This window comes from Stigmatopora nigra, chromosome 12 (assembly GCF_051989575.1).
Source record: "Stigmatopora nigra isolate UIUO_SnigA chromosome 12, RoL_Snig_1.1, whole genome shotgun sequence".
NCBI lineage: Eukaryota > Metazoa > Chordata > Actinopteri > Syngnathiformes > Syngnathidae > Stigmatopora > Stigmatopora nigra.
In genome coordinates this window covers 9,464,609-9,486,613 of record NC_135519.1, presented here as the reverse complement: position 1 = coordinate 9,486,613, position 22,005 = coordinate 9,464,609, and the positions used below count along the sequence as shown (strand labels likewise).

Below are 22,005 nucleotides of genomic sequence, written 5' to 3'. Positions count from 1 at the left end.
CATGCTCACTTCAAAGTTGCACCATTCTGTCCCATAAACTAGTCACCGTGGGAAATAATAAATACCAACTGCATGTTTCTATGGAAGTCTCAGACATTATCGCACGTTTGCGCCTAAATTTGTGCCTTCTCCTGACTTAAACAGTTGATTGCTAAAGAAATTCTTAGCCCAAAAGCAACTGGGAGCGATTGACCAGAGATGATTTCATAGTTGTGACACAATCTTTAGTTAATACCATAAAATAAACGCTATCCACACTTTAAGAAAATTGGTAACATCAATCATTAACTGCCAGTTCAAATGCGTTAGATGTCTATCACCATCAGTAGCAGCATTGTGACGACAAAAATGCACATTTTAAACACGACAAACAAAAGTCACATAGTTGATGCTTTTACTTGTAGCAATTAAGAAAATTGTATTCGCAAATTAAAAACATAAATAAATTAAATACCAGATACTTAGCCATATTCATTTCATTATAAAATGCCTATTAACTAATTGCTAAATTGTACCATCTGTATGTACCAGTTATGCAAAACAAGGCAAAAAACAAATCTATTCAACTGATCTGATTAAATCAAGGGTAAATATTTCTTAATCCACCTGACAAATATTTGTCCTCATGGTGCCCTAATTATATTATGTTAATTCAAACCATTACGCTCTAGAATATTTGCGTTTAGTAGAGAAATCGTGAGCAAATATAATAAGACAACTGCTTTCATAACTTTGACCTCGATTCCGGGGTGAAATGTTTCTTGCACCTTTGAGAGGGGACCCCATGTTAACTTCTTGCTCATTACGTGGACGGTCCCCTCAGGCTTGGCGAGCAGCTGTACACTTTATATGCATTTATTGATTTCATTTGGCTAAACATCATCTTGGGGCCAATTTGGATTGGGGGGCTTCTTATAGCAAAACCTTAAAAGGAAGCTTTTGCGCATCAAGGGGACAATAGAAGGAACGGTATATCTTACAGTATTTATCATAAAGTGTAAAGGGTCAAGTACAAAAATAAAATAAATTCTAAGCAAATTAAAAGTAGCAACCTTGACACTATTTTTAATATTCTATTATTGATGGTGATACCAATGGAGAGGCTAAATTCAATATAAATGTTGACTTAAATATAAAAAGAAATGTTGAACTAGAACAATATTTCATTCCCATTCATTTCCTGAACTGCTTATTTTCACAAAAGTCAAAGAGGGGGTGCTTAAGCTTATCCCGGCTAACAACAAGCACCAGATGGGAACATGCAAAGTCCACACAGGTGGAGAGACAATGGATTTAAGCCCAGAACACCAGAACTGTGATTCAAATAAGCCTTTTTTAAATAAACATGGGTAAAATAGTTGGCACTCATAACATTTTTCCCAATTAATCGTTCAATAGCAACACAGTGATTAGTATGGGATTGTTGAGTTACTTAGGAAGGTTCACCAAACTACAGGCTGCACTCTACTCCAACTGGTGAAAGGCACATCAGTTCCTTGTGGCTAGCGCAACACTCAATCCACTTGAAGTGCAGTGTCACGCTGCGGAGTACCTTATCTTCCAAATGATTTTGGTCTGAGTGCAAACAAGCGCCGTCGCCAAGCAGGAACGTGTAGCGGACAACAAGCACTTGAAAACTGATACCACCCGTCTCAGTCAATGTTTGTCAATTCAAGTCACAAACTGCACACCTGCATTCGCCGCCATCTGTCAAGCGGGACGCAAGATACTACTGGAAAAGGCTGGGGGACGTGAACACCCAATTATGTCAACCATGATGAAGCTACGATCAACCGAATCAACAAATTCACCAAATCTAATAAATATTTTAGAGGGAAAAAAAGTGTAAAGTCCTCTTTTCTGAGCATCGAAAGAGTAAAAATATTTTCATTTTTATTCATAAAAACAAAAAAGATATATATTTTTAATTAAATACTGTAAATAGTTTATTTTTGGATTATGTTTATTTAAGTAATTATTTTGTATTTAAAAGAACACAAAAATGTTCAATTATGTTGTGTTTTATTATTTTTATTAGAAAAAAAGTAATCAAATTATAGCAAAGGGAACAGACAGTAAATATTTGTTTTTATATTCTACGTATATTTTAAATAAGGGGCGCTCATATTTTCATATTTGGATAAAAACTCAAATTGTATGATTTAAAATTCCTTCATTCATTTTCTGTATGGCTTATCTTCACTATGGTTACAAGGGAAGAAAAAACAGCTTTTAAGTTTTTAAAATCAGATTTGTGTAGTCCATGATGAAAAAAAATCTTTGTAATGTAGATACTATCTGCTTTGGGAAATTAAAATTGCGTACAAACTCATCGGTATAACAAGATTTATATGAAGCGAACCCCTTCTTAGAAAAAAAAAATGCTGCTTAGTCCACTATCAAAATATGTTTTGGGCAACCCACCGCCTGAAATAATGATTCTCCCCACGTCTCTCACACCCAGTGCGGAAAGTACAACCTAATGAAATGCAAATGACTTAAACTAAGTTTGCCAAGGGTCCTCCTGCGCCTGTAAACTTTTGCACTCAAGAAAGGAGGGACTCAAGCAAACTGATTTGCCCACACCTTACGCAAGGTTTTTAATGTGCCTCCCTAGCGTTTCCTTTGCACCAGTATTCATTCTTACGACAAAAGAAAGAAAAACAAAGCCTTGATCGCATCCACCTGAAACGGTTTTGGACGCTCGGGCGAATCATTCACCCGCGCCGGCCCTGGACGCGATACTGCCGACCGTTGCAATTTCATGCACTCGGGACAGATAAATCTTTAGACTCTACCGACCATAAATCTTCGGAAGAACGCTGAACGGCCACACAGTGTGCCGTGACTGCACCTGATGCCATTGAGGGGAAAAGGATTAAGCTAGGGATGGCACAGAAGAACTCTTCTTCATCGAAAGCATTAGCAATGATACTACAGCAGAAAAGCAAATGGGATTTTAGCATTGACAAACTCCTTTAAACTCATTGACTCTCATAAAAGTCCAATACATTTCAACGTGGAAGAGATGGCAGCGATATTCAAACGCAGTGAAAATTTGCTCATCTGCCGTCTTGAATGGCAGTACATATGTTAATTGATTATTTTATTTCATTTGTTTAAGGTTGATTGCTTTTCTGAAATTAAGAATGTGAATAATTTGAGGTAAAGCAAAGTGTTTTAACGATTAATCGTTTTTTCATGGACAAATCTGGCAGAAAAAAAATGTCTTGTTGAAATTATACGTAGTTTCAAAAGGGTTAGTTGGGTTGAAACAACTGGAAATATATTGTACATTTTCTTTGGGAATATTACAATTCTAACAACACTTTTAGGATAAACAGCGTTTAACAATTAATCTGATATTTAAATAGCCGTATTTAAATATTCTGTCATTATAGCTTGTTCGAATTGATGAATTATCCAAAAAAGTCCTGTACTGATATTGAAATTCTGAGGATGGAGAAGGGAGTACTTATTTTCTGTTGCGCTGTTGAAATTACAAGGACAACTCTTTACGATTAGTCAGTTCACATAATCCTTTCTTGATAGGACACTGATTATTAAAATAAATAAAAAACATTACTTCCTGTTGGGATGTTGAAATTGCCAAAATATGGATAATTTGAAGCTAGACACACTCTAAAAAAACTCATTACCAAAACAGTTGACAGTAGTCAATTCTTTGCACCTCTACTTCCCACACAGCGCACATCCCAGCACCCCAACCATTTGTACACAAGTCAATTTACCATAGCCGTACGTCCAATTCAATATGTACCATTTAATCAGATTACCCTTCCTCCCAAGCAAGGGCCGATCATCCCCGATTCCGGCACGGCGAACGTGACAACTGGTTGCCTATGGAGCGCCACGCGGGCGGAATATCAATGGCGAGCGGCCACAACCGAGCTGCTCTTCATCTCTCCTTTCCCGGTGGAAAAAGACGGCCCTACCCCTGACTGATGGAGACATCCTGGCGCAATAGGAAAAAAAAAAGCTTTTATGGATTCCCTGCACACAGGTGGTATGCAAGAAAACCTGTGGCTGCAGCTCAACGGGGTTCTCATCAGCTAAAATCCACATCAGAGAAAAGGGAGGATGTGAAACATATTCTTCAAAAGCAGGATAACAGGCTTTACTCATTGGAAGGAGAGTTGACGCTATGACCAGATATGCTATTCAGATTTTGATCCTATTAGATCAGCTTCTATCAGTTTACAGTGAGCGAGCTATTACTCAATGAAGGCCAGTATTGCTAAAAACAATTGCGTGAGATTGGAGCATTCAGATTGATGATTTGAAAAGAAGTGCAATATGCAATGATCGTGTTTCAATGTCGTTCATGACGATAGGTGTACAACCATAACGATAGGTGTACTGGCGGAGAGTGAACGTTTGACCGCTGTCAGGTTCCCCAGTCCAAACAGATTTGACGTTTATTGACGTTAAAAGGTAATGTTACTACAATACTTGCTAAATGACAATGGAACAGTTGGAAAGTTGTGTTTGCGGCAAAACTATAACAATAACGTGCAAAAATAAAAAAACATGTATAGAACCCTGGTTGATTTATTTGTTTTTACAAAACGTGTTGATGAATGCATTCAAAATGGTAAATAAAGATGATATTAAAAAGGGAAAATATTTCTTCTAGATTAAATGTCAAAGTATTCAGTTCTATTTTTACCAACCGACTACTCGCAAAAAAAGAATTGGTGATTTGTTGACTTTCAAAGCAATTGTGCAACTACTGAATATCATTTTTTACTCATTTATCATGATCGGACGTTTGGTCGCCGGTCTTTTGGTTCCTTTTGGTCGCCGCTCAAATGTACTTAGATATTAAACAGTACTTAGATATTAAAATCTCTACCATGAATAGAATTTTGAGAGCTGGTTTCAACAGTAAACTCTGTCACTATTTGACCAGCGACCAAAAGACCGGCGGCCAAAAGACCGGCGACCAAACGTCCGAGCACACTCATTTATGGACTATCAGTTTACGGTTATGTATACATGCTAGAGACTTCATCTTAAGTGTTTTTTACCATCTTGTGGCATTTCTACCCAATTAAAGTGTGCTTTTAGTGCGAATTTTCTTTTGGATTTCGGCTATTTGTCTTTACAGTAGAAGTATTCATAGCAATTGACTACTCACATGATGAACTTTGAATGGCCTCAAGATGTTCAGTCAGCGCGAACTCTGTGTGCATTTTGTCTTTTATCCCAGGCTATTTTTGCTGTTGTTGTTGTTTTCCCTAAAAACACTTTCCCAGACAGAAAAAAAGCTTATGAATTCTAAAGTACGCAGTCTGTTTGTAGGTCATACAAGAGACTCAAAGCATGGTATAGCTCGCAGCAAAATTACTAAATGAAATCGTCAAATTGCCATTCATCGGCACAAAAGTAATACAACAGTGTCTATCTAAAAATAATAAAAACTATTGCAACCAGCTTTGGGTTAGTGTCTAGTTAGCATTGGTGAGACAAATTCTGTGCTACCAATGCACATAATTTTTCTATTTGGCATTGCTTGCATTATTGACATCACCCTGAAAGAACACAATACCCCCCCCCCTTACACACACACACAAACATCACTACTACCACATACACACAAACCCACCTTTTACTCCAAAAGAGGACACTGTTACTCTATTGCCCATATAAATAGTTACAAACACATCTTAATTTCCAACACTTTTTTCCAAAAAGTAACTTTTTTATCAGCTATCTTGCTTGCCCCCCACACCAGTAACTATTGAGTAGATGTTTACTTTAGTACCATTTCAATGTAATAGTACTTTAAGTAGACTTAAATTTGGGTTAGATGGCAATTTCACCCTTTAAGAACAACAGGCTTACACTTCAGTGCTATAAAAAGATATATACATATAACAAAATAAAAGGAAACATAGTGTTTCCAGAAAGAGCATAGAAAATTAGTATGACAAGCCAAAATACTGTGCTTTGGGGGATGCATCAATGTTTCCTCTTTTGAAATTAAAACAAAATAATATGAAAGAAAGGAAAAAAAGATCATCCCTTACCTTAGAGGCGCGTCTGCTGTATTCCAAGTGCGCCAAAGGTCATTGCGCATATATTCAGAGGACAGGAACAGGCAGAGATGACAAGTAGGCAGGAGTACTCATGACCTAATCCTCTTCTCGGTATATGTCCTTCACATGTGCCCAAGCCTGTAATCTTCCAAAGGGGAGCTTTCCTTTTCCCCCCTTCCAATCCACGTTGCCTGTAATCTTCCCTCTTTTCCCCCCGGGTTGAATGCTCAGCGTCTGCTCAGATGACTTTCTTCCAAGTTAAAGTGAGGCGGCCCCGGATGATGGAACAGTTTTCCTTTGCACAGGGGGAAGTTTTTCCAGGTTGCATTCCTGCCCAGACAGGTGGCACGGATGTTCACACATAGTACATGTACTCACCCGCACATCCATTCACGCGGGCAGCCGGAGACATAGTCAGTGGCTCCGGGAAGGGAGACGAACAACCCACACGAGTAGTCCTCGCTCTCTCATTTACTCTCGCTCTACCTTCTCATTCCTTTTCTTGTTCGCTGGCGCCATCCATCGTTGGATTATCTTGGAGATAAACAGGGAGATTCTCCCAACTGGATTCCGGATCTGGTGGAATGACAAAAGATGATGTTTAGAGCATAGAAAGGCAAACTATTTGAGAAAATCCACTGCGTTCGAGGGTTCTGGTACCAAACATTTTCCGCCGAAGTGGTGTGTTACGATCAATGGATTACATTCTGGTGCGTCTAACTTCGGGAGGAATCTTATTGGTTGAACAATTTGTGCTGGATCGGCTGGAAAAAAAGATCTGGAGTCACTGTGGACCCGGAACGACTTTGCTCATCATCTCACATTAGGGGTCGCTTAATACGCCCCCTTTACGAGGTCATCCCTAGCAGCCCCTCAGCTGTGCCCCAGGAATGCAAATATTAAATATGTTTGTATTCATAATTTATACACTGACAATAATAGCCATCCAATCCAGCCTTCAGCCATCCAATCCGGGGCTTGTCAAAATCTATGATTTTTTAGGTTTTTTTTTACCCATTTTCATTTTTATGTTCAAATAGGATTTATTCATTCATTTTCCACCTATCCTCGCAAGGGGTGCTGGAGCCTATTCCAGCTAACTTTGGGTACCAGGAGACGTAAAACCATTCACACTCACATTCATACCTAGGGGCAATTTAAAGTGTTCAACCAGCCTACCTTGCATGTTTTTTAGATGTGGGAGGGAATCGGGGTAATTGAAGAAAACCCACACAAGCCCAGAAAGAACATGCAAACTCCACACAAGTGAGGAACGACTTGGAATCGAACCCTCAACCCCAGAACTGTGAGGCCGACATGTGAATCACTCGTCGGCTGGGCCAATATGCAATCCTGAATGCTTTCATAAAGTTATACAATATGATAATAATAATCTAAATGAAATAAAATGAATAAAATCACTTAGAGCAACACTTTTTGACTGGGAGAAGCCGCCAATGAGTGCCTTGTATTTTGTATTGTTCAACAATCTATATAAAACTATGATGTATGTTTTGTGGTGGTTAATAAAACAAGACAATTTATATTAAAAACATGACAGTCAACACTGTTATCTGGCATTTTCGGTCGATCTTATCGGAATGAATCTATCTATCTGCTGCTAAAGGTGTTCCTGACGTTTTACCCAAAGTTGAAGTCCGTTTTGGTGAGACCATGGCTCACAGTCTCCATTTATGCCCGAGGAGATGATGTCCAGCTTGGCGAGAAACATGTTTGTCTCCACAATGGCTGGCACAATTGGCCGCTTAGCCCGCAGCCACAAACATTTCAGTTGGTGCCGCACTGTGAGGCACAAAAAAAGCTTGCGGGCAGTAAAAAAAAGAACACACCGTTATCATCCCGATGTGTTAGCCTAACCCATCAGATAGAATCATTTGTGCCAAAGTTTGCAGACAAAATAGTCTGGAGGCAATTGTATGATGTGACGGTCATTTCAAGTTGAGATTATAAACAGTGCATTATAAAATAAATAAATAAAAGGCTTCATACCCTTTGATTCGTTAAATGTCTCACAAAAGCTTGTAGTTGGAAGAACCATGTCAATATGTGCACAAGTGCTGTAAACTGGAGTTCCATGATTGTTTACTTTCATATTATAGAGTGGGTGGCCCAGTGGTGCAAGTGGTTAGTGTGTTGGTCCACAGCTCTGTCCTGGGTTCAAATCCAGGTCATGTTTTCCTGTGTGGAGTTTGCATGTTCTCCTTGGGCCTTTGTGGGTTTCCTCTGGGTACTCTGGTTTTCTCCTACATTCCAAAGACATGCATGGTACCCTAGTAACTAGACACATTCTTGGTCAGCCTTATATTACTTTCTTTTTTGTAATGCAAACTCTAAAATTGAGACTGTGACACTTTTGCTCTAAGCCACTCGAGGAGTAAAATGTGTTTAATATTATCAAGGAAATGTGACAAGTGACGATTATCACAAGCAATGGAATTAAAAGCTATTAGGTAGCCCACTTTTTTAAAGCCATAACCCTTTGAAAACAGCAGATTATTTGGCTTAAAGTCTGTTGCAAGCCAGCACGAACACAATAATGGGCAAAAGGTAGCCAGAGGCAAAACAGGTGTTAGGTGACTGATAAGAAGTTTTATCGGCTAAAGAGCGCAAATACAGTGAAAAGATCACATTAGCATAGTTTGAAAATAAGTGTTTTCTTGTTCCTCGGGGCTCTTTACAAAAGTGTCGCAGTTGTTAATGGCGTTGTTGCGAGGCTTCGATAAAAAAAACTAAATAGACTGCGGGTGGGTTTTCTTTTTCTTTGCCATAAAAAAAAACATGCCGTGCATCACTACATTTTCAAAAGAGGAAAAGCCAAGAGAAAAAATATTTACTAATATTTTAGTCCCAATTTTTCAAGAAATAACAACTTTTAAAATAATTAAAAAATAATAAATGTTTTTTTTTCTTGTCCCGAGGGTCAACATTTGAGTTACCCCTGTTTTTTTATGGTAGACTCTTAATGGTGAAGTGAAGGGGACATCCATATTGAGACCATCCACAGAATAGTGTCTTATAGAAATAGTTTGAGTACAACTTGTTAGCAATACACCAGAAGGACACTGTGAGATTGGGTGTGTCTTTGAAAATGGCTACATTATGTTGTTGGACAGTGGTATTATTAATTATCCTTGTGATATTTCACAGAATTGGTTCAGTCCAATGACGTCTCAATTGTACCTACTATGGCATTAAAAGAGGAGAAAACGTATATTCAGACAGAGAAAAAATGGGCTTTCATTTCTAGTTCAATTTAAAATAAATTTAAAAAAACTACAAGAAATTTTGAATTAGACATAAAACTGTCTGTCACTGGTTTCGATTGTTGAAATCAGCATTCTCTACGTAAAAGCTCCTTGTCACTCAACCTTTAAGATGCTTCACCTTGACAGCTAGCCACCAAAATAACTCACCCACCCAGACATCCCCAGACTCATCAATAAAGCAATAAAGTGCACCTACTGCCCTCGTCCCCACTAGTCTTTCACGTTGTAGGCAAGAAAGGAAACATGATTAAATGTATATAAGACTTAGTACTGCAAACTGTCCTCCTTGACGAATGGTTATCTTGAAACTGGGAGAGTAACATGGCCACATCAATAAATGCTACTCACAATGTAAAAGTATGAATCTACTTTCCTTTATTGGAAGCCCAGTGGTAAAACAAGTGTCTTGTAATATTTTTGTTTTGCTGAAAGAAATGTAAACATATATTGATAATACATTATTGATCTAATGATTCATCGTGATTGGCCACCGAAAAAAAATGTTTTATTTTTTAGTGCTTATTCTTCGTGCCACTGACTACAATTTGACGTCTAATCTATTTGCACTGGGATGGGCATGTAGCTCTCTCATCTCATTTTCTGAACCGCTTCATCCTCATTAGGATCGGGTTGTGATCTAACTATTGTTGCAAACCCTCCCAGTCCAAACGGACCCTATTGCTGTCTGTACAAATTTTATTGAATACAACTTTGAATTCAAACTGCTAACCAGACACGATCCTTTAATACCTCCCAAATTTCACAGTCTGAATGGAGAAGGGATTGAATCATCCTGCATTTTCATTGGCCACTCACCCACCAGCCCACCTCCGCAACCCCCGGCAGACTGTTCCGGTATGAGCAAGCCCCCTTCCCCGATAATAACACACATGCACACACACGCACACACATTTGCTCTCATCTCTGAGACAGTTGTGCTGTCCTTTCATGTGGCCAGGGCGCCTAAATAATCCCTGTTGATGGGCTTTTCATCTTCCGACAGGAAGTTGCTAGTGGCCACAAAATCTGGCTTTCATTTGGGACCAAACTACCAAAGTGTCACTATTTAAACTTGACTACAAACGTGGAAACAAAACAACATACCAAACATACCATTACAGCTCTTTATTTTTCATTGTTGCCTTGAGAATGATAACAGACTTTAGATTGCAACAATCACATCGGTACCTTTTAACAATGGCATACAGCATTGCGACAGAAGGCACTGGGAGAACTGTTTTGAAAAAAAATGTATGTAAACAGATCCATCTTTTTTTAGCTAGAATAGAAAAATGTGTGAGCAGATAATAAAGAGTATACTTATATAAAAGATAAGGGATATAAACTTTTATACTAGTGTAACAAAACATCCATACTTCAGTGACTTAAAAGGTTAAAAAGGTAGAAGGTCCTCAATTTGTCCATTTTGTGTGTCATTTTACAGATTTTCATGAAGTTAGCATGTGTTAGAAATGTAAAAGTGATAAGGACCTTCATAATAGAAAAAAAGTTAGTTTCCTTTTTAGTGTTTTTAGAACCATTAGATAAAATTACCCAATTCGAATTTTGCAAATTTACCTTTATAGATGAGAATCTGCATTTAAAAAAACAGAAAACAAATGAGCTAGTGCTTTGGTAATTTCAGTGATAATGTAATAGCAAATTCCAAACAATTTAAGCAATTATTCTAACATGCTAATGGGAATTATGAAGTAAACTGTGTTTTGTTTTAGGGTGGGGTGAGGGGTCTGTGAAACAGTGACTTCAATTAAAAAATAATATAATTTTTTTTCAGAATTTTTGTGTTCGTGTTGTGTTCGTATTGAAACACTCAAACAAAAATAATTTTAAAAAAAAGTGTGTCTCTATTGCAGTTTTTTTAAATAGAGTTACCTCCACTTAAACACCAAAATTTCAAATTCTCTGAGTTACAAGTCGCTGCTAACCTGAGCCATTCCTTTGCATGTGCATAATTTACCCATTGGATGATGATAGTCTACAATCTGTATTCTTTAGATAACTATATGATACCTGCAACAATTCAATTTGATTCACTGAATCATGTGATGTAAACATTGAATACAATGAGTCCCTTTTCACCAAAAATAATGTTAAAACATAGACTTACATATGAAAAAATGTTGACGTTTGTGACAACATTGTTGCCAAAACAAATACTTGAATAAAACAGTATTTCTTTTTAACTAAAGAAGAGACAAGATGACAATATTGATCAATATTTGTAGTTTATCTATTTGATTGAATTAACCAATATTGTATCAAGTCAGATGGTAATACGGACGGAGATGTTTTGGAATGGGGCGATAATACATTTGGAGTAAAAAGGGCAAAGGTCAGAGAAACATGTAAATAAAGGCACTACTATATGGGTTCCCCACCCTTCGAGTGGAACAAATTCCAAGAAATACAGTGAAGGTAACTCATCCTCATCTTGCTGTGGTTTGATTGGCTGGCGAAAGGCATCCAATCCAATCGTCCTTTTTGCTATTAATGTAAGACTAGTAGATGTCCAATCCACTTAAAGTGGGAGGATGGCATTGAACAAATATGGTCATTATCTGCCAACCCTTCCACTTGAAATGAATTGGACGTTTATCCCCTCTATTGTGAGCCTCGCCAGACTTGGTGGAGGAAAAGAATAGTACTACTTCTATACAGTATGATGCGATCAGATGAGCGTTTGCTCGCCTCGACTTTTACGACAAGCCCCATAGATGACCGAGAGCAAGAAGGCCAGACAGCAAAGGCAAGCGAAGACGGCAGCCGTCAGGTAGACCTTATAAAGGCAGAAGTATTCGTAGTGCTCCACGATGCAATAGGAATTACGCTCCGTCTTGTACGCCATCACCCCCACAGCCGGCAGGTAGAGCGCGGTGGCCGCCACGTCGTGCGCCAAATTGGTGATCAGCCATCGGGAGCCGCCCACCACCGGCACGGCGTCTTGTTTGTCCAACAACGTGACGAAGAAGAGGCCCAGACACAAGAGCCAGAAGAGGACCGCCACGAAGAGGACAAAGTGGATGGAGCCCTCGTATTTGTTGGCGGCGATGGTCACCCATAGGCCAGCGCCCAGGACGATCTGGAGCAGCCGGACAACCCCGGGGAAACTCCGGACAAACTTGGCCATGTGCGCCCTCACCTGCGATGAAGCTTGCTGGGCTGCCATGGTCGCCTTTTCTCCCCCTGTAAGCGCTTGTTGCCGAGCAGGGCGGGTGCCTTCTGCCAGCTGCAAACAGCTGGCGACGTCAGACGGGGGGAAAAAGGGACGACGATCGGGGTGGAGATCGAAAAAAAATGTACAGAGATCCCCTGCCTCCGAAAAAGAGAGGGAAATGAAAAAGAACTTGTTGTTCTTCTTTTTTTGTGTAAGAATAGCGGTCTTCTTGCGATGTTCGCCTTTTCCGCTTCCCCTGGTCAATGTAGCGTCTGTGTTGTCAGGGTGGGCCGGCCGAAGAGGAAGAGAAGGTGGTCCCACATCTCCAGCTCCTCCCCTGGACTGCTGGAAATGCCACACTAACCTCAGGACTTGGGTTGCAAAACTCTGGGTACCTTCCGATACGATTGACAGGGCTCATGATATATACTATAATACATATTCATCTTGAGCACTGATTCTCCTCGTCAGGGTCGCTGGAGCCTATCCCATCAGAATACACCCTAGATTGGTCTCCATTCAGTCGCAGGACACCCATCGAGACAGTCACCCACACCGCAAATCGCACTCCCATTCATGTTAAGTACCACTTGTACTCACAAGGATCACAGGGGGTGCTGGAGCATATCCCAGCTAACTACGAACATATGGCGGGGGACAACACCCTGAATCGGTGGCCAGCCAATCGCAGGGCACGAGGAGCCCAACAACCATTTGCACTCAAACTCATACCTAGGGGCAATTTAGAGGGTTCAACCAGCCTACCATGCACATTTTTTTTGAAATGTGGGAAGAAATCGGAGTATCCGGAGAAAACCCATCCATGCCTAGGGAAAACATGCAAACTCCACACTCGGATGGCCAAACTGGGATTGAACCCATGACCCCAGAACTGTGAGACCAACACACTAACCACTCGAACCCCGTGGGGCCAGGTCCAAGATACAAATGTTTATTTTTCCACTACCTTGTTGCGGAGGAAATTTGTTTAAGTGAGGGCGTAACTTCCGTCCACAACACTGCACCCATTCAGTAGTAGTGTTGTCTGCGAGGAAACATAACTGCTGCAAATCAATTTAAAAATAATTTCACCATGTTCAGGAAACTATAAACTGCAGCACACAACAAAGACTCATTCTGTGCCAGTTGGTGGGTTACACAGACAGGAAGTGTCTATCCACGGTCCCTACTGGAAGTTTTGTGCTCAGCTTCTTTTTTCTTTTTTTCCTCAAATCCACTTGTTCAGTGAGTATTTTTGTATTTTCCCCCATGCCCTCCACTCCTACCGCCTCGGCTGTGGAATGTGCATCGCAGCAGTATACAGTGTGAGAGCGTGGTTAATGGGTTGCTGTTCTGTGTTTTTGTTTTTCTGGTTGGGGGGGGGAAATAAAAACTTGTGTCAGCAAGGGGAAAAAAGTCAAAGATGAAGAAAGTGCTGCCCTTCAATTTGGCTGTGGAGAAGAGACACAGAACACTTTCTGTGATTTAATCATTGAGTGCTATTGATAACAATAGATGTCCTATCCATTTGAAGTGGAAGGGGTGGCAGTCACTGCATGATTGTTCATTTAGTACCAGCATCCCGGTTCAAATGCATAGAATCTCCATTAGTGATAAACTTGATTTAATTCAAATGTAGTTAGTCCACGGTTATATGAATAAATTAACTTGTCTATGTCGGGTATATGATTATGTTAATCATGAGCTGGACATGAATTGACAGCATGAAATGTCGAATCAAGACTATGTGATGGACAGATTGTGCACTTGGGGAATAAAGTACAAGAAGGAATATTGACAGAAATATAAAAACATGTCATTAGATCCATATCCCAGTGATATGTCTTATATTGTTGCATAAAGTATGTAATGTCAAATAAAAACTTTGCCATGCTGCATAAAGTGCCTATAATTACAAATAACACGACTTTAATATTGTAATAATATGTCTATAATCATGCAGTATATCACTACTTTCCTCTGGTAATATTATGACGTTATTCTCGTAATATCTCGACCATAATCTCATAAACTACTATGTGAATCTTGTAATTTTACCACTTTATTATTGTAGAATTTAAAACATTCCCCCAAATAAATTACTTGGAAAAACAGTGGGAAACAATTCTTAAAAAAGCAAGTAAGTGAATGCAATCTGCTTTTGTAGATTTTTCTTTTGCTTTCTTGTTTGTTTTACTCTTAAATAAAGAAATAAAATATCATAAAACCCTTTGCCTAATCCCAATCTACAGTATGATATGGCAGCCAACGCCCACCTTTGCCATTGGCAGAAAAAAGGAAAAATAATGTATTACGGAAATCTCATTGGATAAGAAAACCAGAAAGTGTTGTGCCGACCAATAGAGTGGATAAAAGTTCCCTCCACGGCAGTCTGCTCGCCTCAGAACGTCCATCGAGACAGGTATAGATAGTAGTACTTACTACATTATACCCGCATTATTTATCATCGCATTCGACATGTCCGTCTACAAACTGGTGCTAATTCGCCACGGCGAGAGCAACTGGAACCAGGAGAATCGCTTCTGTGGCTGGTTCGATGCCGATTTGAGCGAGACGGGTGAGAAGGAGGCCAAGAGAGGTGGACAGGCCCTTAAAGGTGAGCTCGGATTTCCATTTGATTCCAATTTTTCCATAAAAGTTGCATTTAACACTCGGTGTTAGTTGCATAATCGCATTTTCACCACCCTCTTTATCACGTGACGTCTAGATGAAGATGTGCAACAGTGGTCGGAAGTAACTTAGTGGAATGACTCTTACTCAATTGCCTCACGCGTGTTTGCGTCCTTTGGCATTGGTGCTTTATTATGTAATCCACATGTACTAACATGCCTCTATTTTACCGTAGTAACCACACGCCTCTATCCTCTATCATCTAAAAATTGGCATTCTAAAAAGAAGTGCAGACATGTTGACTGTTGAATTGCGCTGTAGAAATGCAGCAGGCACACAAAATACTATTCTAATAATGATTTTTTTGTTGCTTCACCCTTTTTTTAATTAAATATGGAAAATAAATTAGGAGCACTATGAGAGTGTGTAGATCTCTGCCAGAAATCATTATTATTTTGTTTACATAGGTAATCTTTGCTTCTGTTTGTTTTCAGATACCAGTAGAGATACAAACTGAATATTTACTGCATTTTAAAACAAATTGAATAAATATTTACATTTTTCTCTATTTATTAAACATGTAAATAAAATAATAAAGGTCCATTCGGAATGCCAACTATGGATAACACAACTATTCATTCCATTTCTGAACTGCTTATCATTACAAAGGTCAGCGGCACAATAATCTTAAACTGAATTTTAATAAACTGCCCTGTTTTCCAATGCTTCTAGACGCCAACTTTGAGTTTGACATCTGCTATACATCGGTGCTGAAGCGTGCCATCCGGACGCTGTGGCTGGTCCTGGAAGCCATTGATCAAATGTGGCTGCCTGTGCATCGCACCTGGCGCCTCAACGAGCGGCACTACGGTGGCCTGACGGGTCTCAACAAGGCCGAGACAGCCGCCAAGCACGGGGAGGCTCAGGTCAAGATCTGGAGGCGCTCCTTTGACGTGCCGCCTCCCCCCATGGGCCCTGAGCACGACTTTGACGCCGTCATCAGTAAGGTGTGTTTTGAGCAACGTATTGCATTAAACTTGACAAAAGAGCAGATTTGGTGAGCCTTTGTCAACCCTCTGACAGATAAGCAGAATCAGCAGTTGCGTGACCGGTTTTTCTTTTGGTTGCAGGGGTTTGAATGGGATTGCCTAATAGAGTGTCTGAGGAGTTAATATGTGACCGCAAACAATAAGTTAAAGTTCAGAGTCAAGTCCAACTAGGAAATGCTACTTATCGGTCTCATTGCAAATGTGTGCAATATGACAACGGAGACAACAGGACTGTTTATCCGCAAAAAAATGTCCTTTATGCAAGAATGGCAATATCTTTTGGCAGGAATTCATTTTAAATGAATGAATCTGTACTTAAAACAATGCAGTTTATCATTTTGAATATGATATGATCCGTTCACATACGTTGGATATCTAATAGCAATCAAACTTGTTTAAAACGGATGTCTATTATCGTCAATGTTACCGAGTAAGTTAACATACCAAATTCCATTTCCCCGTTACAGGATCGGCGCTACGGAGACCTGACAAAGGATCAGCTTCCCACCTGCGAGAGTCTAAAGGACACCATCGCTCGGGCGCTTCCCTTCTGGAACGATGAAATCGCCCCACAGATTAAAAAGGGCAAGCGAGTGCTGATCGCCGCGCATGGAAACAGCTTGAGGGGTATCGTCAAGCACCTGGAGGGTGAGTTAACATCTTCAGTGCTACATCAAGATGACATCAACTAATGTTCCCACCGCTTTCTTTATAGGAATGTCTGACGCGGCCATTATGGAACTCAACTTGCCCACTGGCATTCCCATTCTGTACGAGCTAGACAAGAACCTGAAGCCTATCAAGCCCATGCAATTCTTGGGAGATGAGGAGACGGTGCGCAAAGCCATGGAGGCTGTGGCCGCTCAAGGCAAGGCTAAAAAGTAAAATGCCCAAAATGTCACCAATAGTTGTCTTGTCAGAATCCTGTAACTTACCAGTGCTTTTAAATATACAAAGTTAAGACTGTAAATAAAAGGTCTATTAATATAATAAAGTCAAAGTACTGTTAAAGAGTACTAATGTTTGTTTTTGCATTGGATTCATTAACCTAACAGTCTTTTAAAGCGTGTCTTTTTGCAGTGTTTATATGTTGTTTATATTAGAATGTCATCTAATGTTGCAACATGGTTTCCAATTCCCTAGTTTGGTCATTTTAATTTGCTGAAAAAGTTGTCAAAAGTGTTTTCATTCTTTCATGTGTAATATAAAAGCATTTAAAAAACAAACTGCTTCTTGGTCTTTATTTTGATTTGTACCAATATCTAATTATACAAGAGCTGTCCTAGTATTATTAGTATACAATCACTTTTGTGCAAAAGTCACAAAATAACCCTTACCTATTTAATCAAAGACACGCATTGTGGTGAAACGGTGTTTGCACACATCTCAGCACCCTCGGTGAAAGATTCCTCTGAAAACACACTGGTTTCACCCCCATTAAATTTTTAAAAGTGCTTTGTAGTGTCCCTTAAGAACATACATTGTTTGCCTATCATTAAACAAAATGTGTTTCTTAAAAACACGGTCAAAATAGGAGAGAGACCTCGACTAGAAAGTGCGCATGTAATACTCGTATTTGGACGCAAGATGGCACCGTGTACCTGCTCATTCTATGTCAAACTTGACAACACTTATTAAATAAATGCTTCAAATCTTACCATCATGAAATCTACCAATAGCATTTTGGGTATCAACGTGTTGAGCACCACCACCACCCTCAAGAGCCTTGGTGATTATTAGAAGAATAAAAAAGGAATGGAAACAACTGCAAGTATTCATTCAACATTGTTATGATTTTCTTTAAAAAATGACTCATAAGAAAGCATAAAATTTTAGAAAAAGTTAAATAAATGAGTGCCATCTGATGTTGTTTGCAGTGGTCTACATGCCTGACTACGGTGCGGGTAAGCGAGTGATCTAGGGCTCGCCGCAGTGAATCAACTTTTTCCATTCCACCCTGTTCTTTGTAATGTCCTTCCCTACACTAGTCACGTTCATGTCCTCCATCACTGCATCCATGAATCATCTCATAGGTCTTCCATCTATCCTTTGTAATACATTCATTTTATGATTGAATATGAAAACTGTGTGGCTGAATGATTATAAGCACCTGGGCATATCCGAATGCTTTTAATAAAAATTCATTTTTTATTGTTTTGCTCCCACAATTTTATATTAAGTACAAACAGTGGAATGGGTGGATAACAGAAGGTTTCTATCATCTTCAAATGAAGTATTCAAGAAGCATGTAAAGGCCGCACAAGGATAAGGAGTTAATCTTTACCTAATGTTGTGTGTTGGTTGTGTTTTTTTTCTCGTCTTAGTTTTTAAACAATCTTTTGGGGAACTTGTTGCATGCATTGTAAAATGTATGAGATCACGTCAGCATTAATTTGAACATTAAAGACATTTTTTTTATCCTTTACTCAACCGAATGTAGGTCAAATGAATTCGCAAATAGTTTGATTCTTTTTTTATTTGTGTTTTACAACATCCAGCTGTCACTGGATTTCATGACTTTCCACTGCTGTTCTATATTAAATATATATCATAAATCAAAGACTATAAAATGTGATGTGAAAAAGCTTCCTTGCTGGCAACTAAATGCCTTGTGGAAAGAAAATAAAGATGAACATTTTTTACTTGTACTTACATCTTCAATGTGTGACAGGCAAGATGAGTGTTCATTGCCTCAGATGGCAGTGCAATACTGCTGTAAAAATAAACACACACTTGCACACACACACACACACACACACACACACACACACACACACACACACACACACACACACACACACACACACACACACACACACACACACACACACACACACACACACACACACACACACACACACACACACACACACACACACACACAATGTTCTTTATCCCTCTCTAGTTTGACTGAACCAACGTTCAAGTTTTACTAACAAATGTAACATGCACTATGTGAGGAAATCAACATATTTTTGTTTTTGCGGTTTTGGTCACTGGTGATCTTAAAGTTACATGAAACATCTGGTGAGAAGATGGAGAAATGCATAATTGAGGTATTGTTAAGCCTCTCTCGTTTGTCAGTCTATTCAGTGTCCCGGGAAAATATATAATATATATTTTTGACTTAGACAGTAAGTCCTCTTTCATGCTTTCCCTGAAAGGAATGTATAACCCTTATAAAATGCCAGGAGCACATATTTTTCACAATAATCCTGATGTGATTGCCCACAGCCAAAAGGCAGAGCCAGGAAGATGTATCTTTTTGGCTCTTTATCACAGGAGTGAAGTTGGATGAGTGCAATGAATAAAGAGCTCTGTAAGGATTTGACATCACTGCACAAGTATGTGTTAATAGGCTTTATCAAATTGATCCAACATTGGGCTAACCACTCTAGATTAACCAAAAGGCTAATTCAAAAATGGTCACATTAATTCCCATTTTATTGTCAATCAGGCCCTTTAAAGATCATTTTTATGGGTGAAATTTCAGGATGTAACTACAATGCACAATAACTGCAAAGTTGTTGACGTCCAATAAACTTCAATGCATTCTTCCAACTTTTTAAAGTTTCATTCCGTGCATAGTTTTTTTAATCCCTAATAAAGAGCTGAACTGCAAAATTAATCCTTTTTTTCCAGTGTAGACACTAAGTACAATATCAAAAGACCAGAGACACCCACATACACAGTATAGTAGAGTAAAGTACAGAAGAATAGTAGTGCTCCAAGACAGAAAACTCCAATTGGAAAAGACATTAGATAGTAATTATTTGCGACACATTCAGCTTTAGCGTGAGTGACCTGCACAAATTAGACAGATCCCAAATAATACACACCTTCATCCTTCATGCGATCATCAATACATCAGCCATGAAATCATACTGTACCATACAGTGGCTAATTTAAAAGTCATGAACTGAGAGGCTGTGCTCAAATTTTCTGAATTGAGCTAAGACATATACCCAAAATGTACGCACCAGAAATGAACAGCCTAGTTATGTAATAATTTGACACATGCCAAATTGGGATTTGCTCAGGAAGGGGCAAGTGGTTCAACATGGGGACTTACATATGCACAAAGCTTGATGCTGGTCAATGAACACGAGTGAGAATAACAGGAATGTGTGTTATCCAGATGGCAACAATAATACTTCTATATAATGCTTCATGACGGCGGTACAGGCATGTCATGCACCAATGTGAAAACACCTATCGTACATACACCAGATTCAGCATGTGACACCCCATCTGGTACATGTCTGCTTCCTACAGGACTAGACCTTGTTTGTTGAATATATCCTGTAGTTTGAGTATTTTTTTGTTTGTTTGTTTTCTAAAGACTGACGAGTAAAGTGGAGAAAGTCAATCCACTGTTTGCTTTACCCAAAGGTTTGTTCACTCAACAGGTCAGCAGTGTATTTCAGTGTAAGTGGAAAATTGACTTAAATGAATCCTGCATTTGATGTGATCCTATTTTTCAAGCACAAAGTTAGAGAAGTCTGATCTAAAAGGGATTTGCAGCTGTTTGGCTTTGTTTTGAGTGAGGTTATTATTAGGCCAATACTTCACTGGGTGATTTAATGAAACCAAATGTATCTGGTCTCTGTTGCACACAAACCCACGCTACCAATGACATATAAACAATATTGTTTAACTGCTCATAACAGAAGAACGAAGAGCTCTTTTTTGTTACGATGAAAAAGGGAATCTACTCTTTCCTTTGTAGGTTCAGTATTCATGTAGCTTAAGTTTTCATTTAACAATATTATGTGCCCATGAAAGAAGCATTTGTTTTGTATTATGATGCATGGTTGCGAATGAGGTTTTATTTGTAAAATTCTAAAATTGTTTAGAATTTCATGACAATTCTAATTTTTCTTTAAAATTTACTGAACTATTCAATTTTACTCTTGGCAGATAATGAGAATCATATGGCTAAAAACAGTCTGTATTTGAATGGACGCCTAAGACTGTTCTTTTAGTATGAAAAAAAAGCAAAGTTTGATTTTTTTTAAGACTAAACACTGCAATGTGGAGGGAATTTCCTCTCATTTGCTTTGACTTAAACTGAACCCCCACCACTTAACAGTATTTGTCATTTCTTAAAAGTTGACTTTCTCTTCATTGGGCTCGTGTGTCGCTGGAGCACAGTTTGCGGTCTCAACATTTGGACAACTCTGGTTTGTCAGGCGACCAAAGACTGGCATAAGGAGTGGATATTTTCCCAGTGACTACAGAAACTCTTGCCCTGAAATAAATGACTTACTTGATTCCAAGTGACAGTTCCACTTCTTGACTTTGGCAGGCAGATGAGTCACTTTGTTCAGTGACGGCAATGGTCCACTCGTTAAGGCAGCCAGTAGGAACACTAAATTCTGATTTCACTCAGATTCTGTGAAACAGGAAAATGCACCTCTTCCCATGAATGTTCTACTACTGTCATACAAATAATCCCCCAGCACAGGGGTGAATACTTTTATGCAGAATTAGCAATTTGTTTATATTGATTTACTTTAGCTCAATTGACCAAATTTGAGGGAAAGAAATTGACCCTGAAAAATCATTGTCTGTGAAAAATGAATCTGTCAAAGAACATTGAAATAAACCAAATGAACTCAATACCAGCTATATATGTGTGATACTTCCATATAGTTTTTGAATGGGAACGGCACAATGGTGGGAAAAACGATAGAAAAAGGGGAAAAGTGACATTAGGATGAAAAAGCTTGTCAGTAGAATATTATTTAAAGCTTCAACGAATCACTGGTTGGTATTTCACACCTCTCTGAGTGGAGTGG

General features: G+C 39.0%; 3 protein-coding genes across 3 annotated transcripts in view; 1 reads left to right on the top strand and 2 right to left on the bottom strand.

Annotated features, from left to right (window-relative positions):
* Positions 1-6,752, bottom strand: part of LOC144205212 (protocadherin-15-like) — a 129,783-nt gene extending 123,031 nt beyond the window's left edge. The window contains exons 1-3 of the mRNA XM_077729419.1: positions 6,723-6,752; positions 6,054-6,638; positions 5,162-5,270 (exon numbers count right to left, since the gene is read on the bottom strand). The gene's annotated coding sequence lies outside the window, so the exon portion shown is untranslated. The remainder of the gene's footprint in view (positions 1-5,161; positions 5,271-6,053; positions 6,639-6,722) is intronic.
* Positions 6,753-10,459: 3,707 nt separating this feature from the next.
* marveld1 (MARVEL domain containing 1) lies at positions 10,460-12,830 on the bottom strand. The gene has a single exon (XM_077729635.1). It carries the CDS (start codon positions 12,534-12,536, stop codon positions 12,039-12,041), a length of 498 nt encoding a protein of 165 aa, XP_077585761.1. The 5' UTR covers positions 12,537-12,830; the 3' UTR covers positions 10,460-12,038.
* Positions 12,831-14,882: 2,052 nt separating this feature from the next.
* On the top strand, positions 14,883-17,430 carry LOC144205773 (phosphoglycerate mutase 1-like). The gene is made up of 4 exons (XM_077730348.1): positions 14,883-15,141; positions 15,888-16,162; positions 16,672-16,852; positions 16,920-17,430. The coding sequence occupies exons 1-4, from the start codon at positions 15,003-15,005 to the stop codon at positions 17,087-17,089; spliced, it is 765 nt and encodes a 254-aa protein (XP_077586474.1). The 5' UTR covers positions 14,883-15,002; the 3' UTR covers positions 17,090-17,430.
* The last annotated feature ends 4,575 nt before the right edge of the window (positions 17,431-22,005 follow it).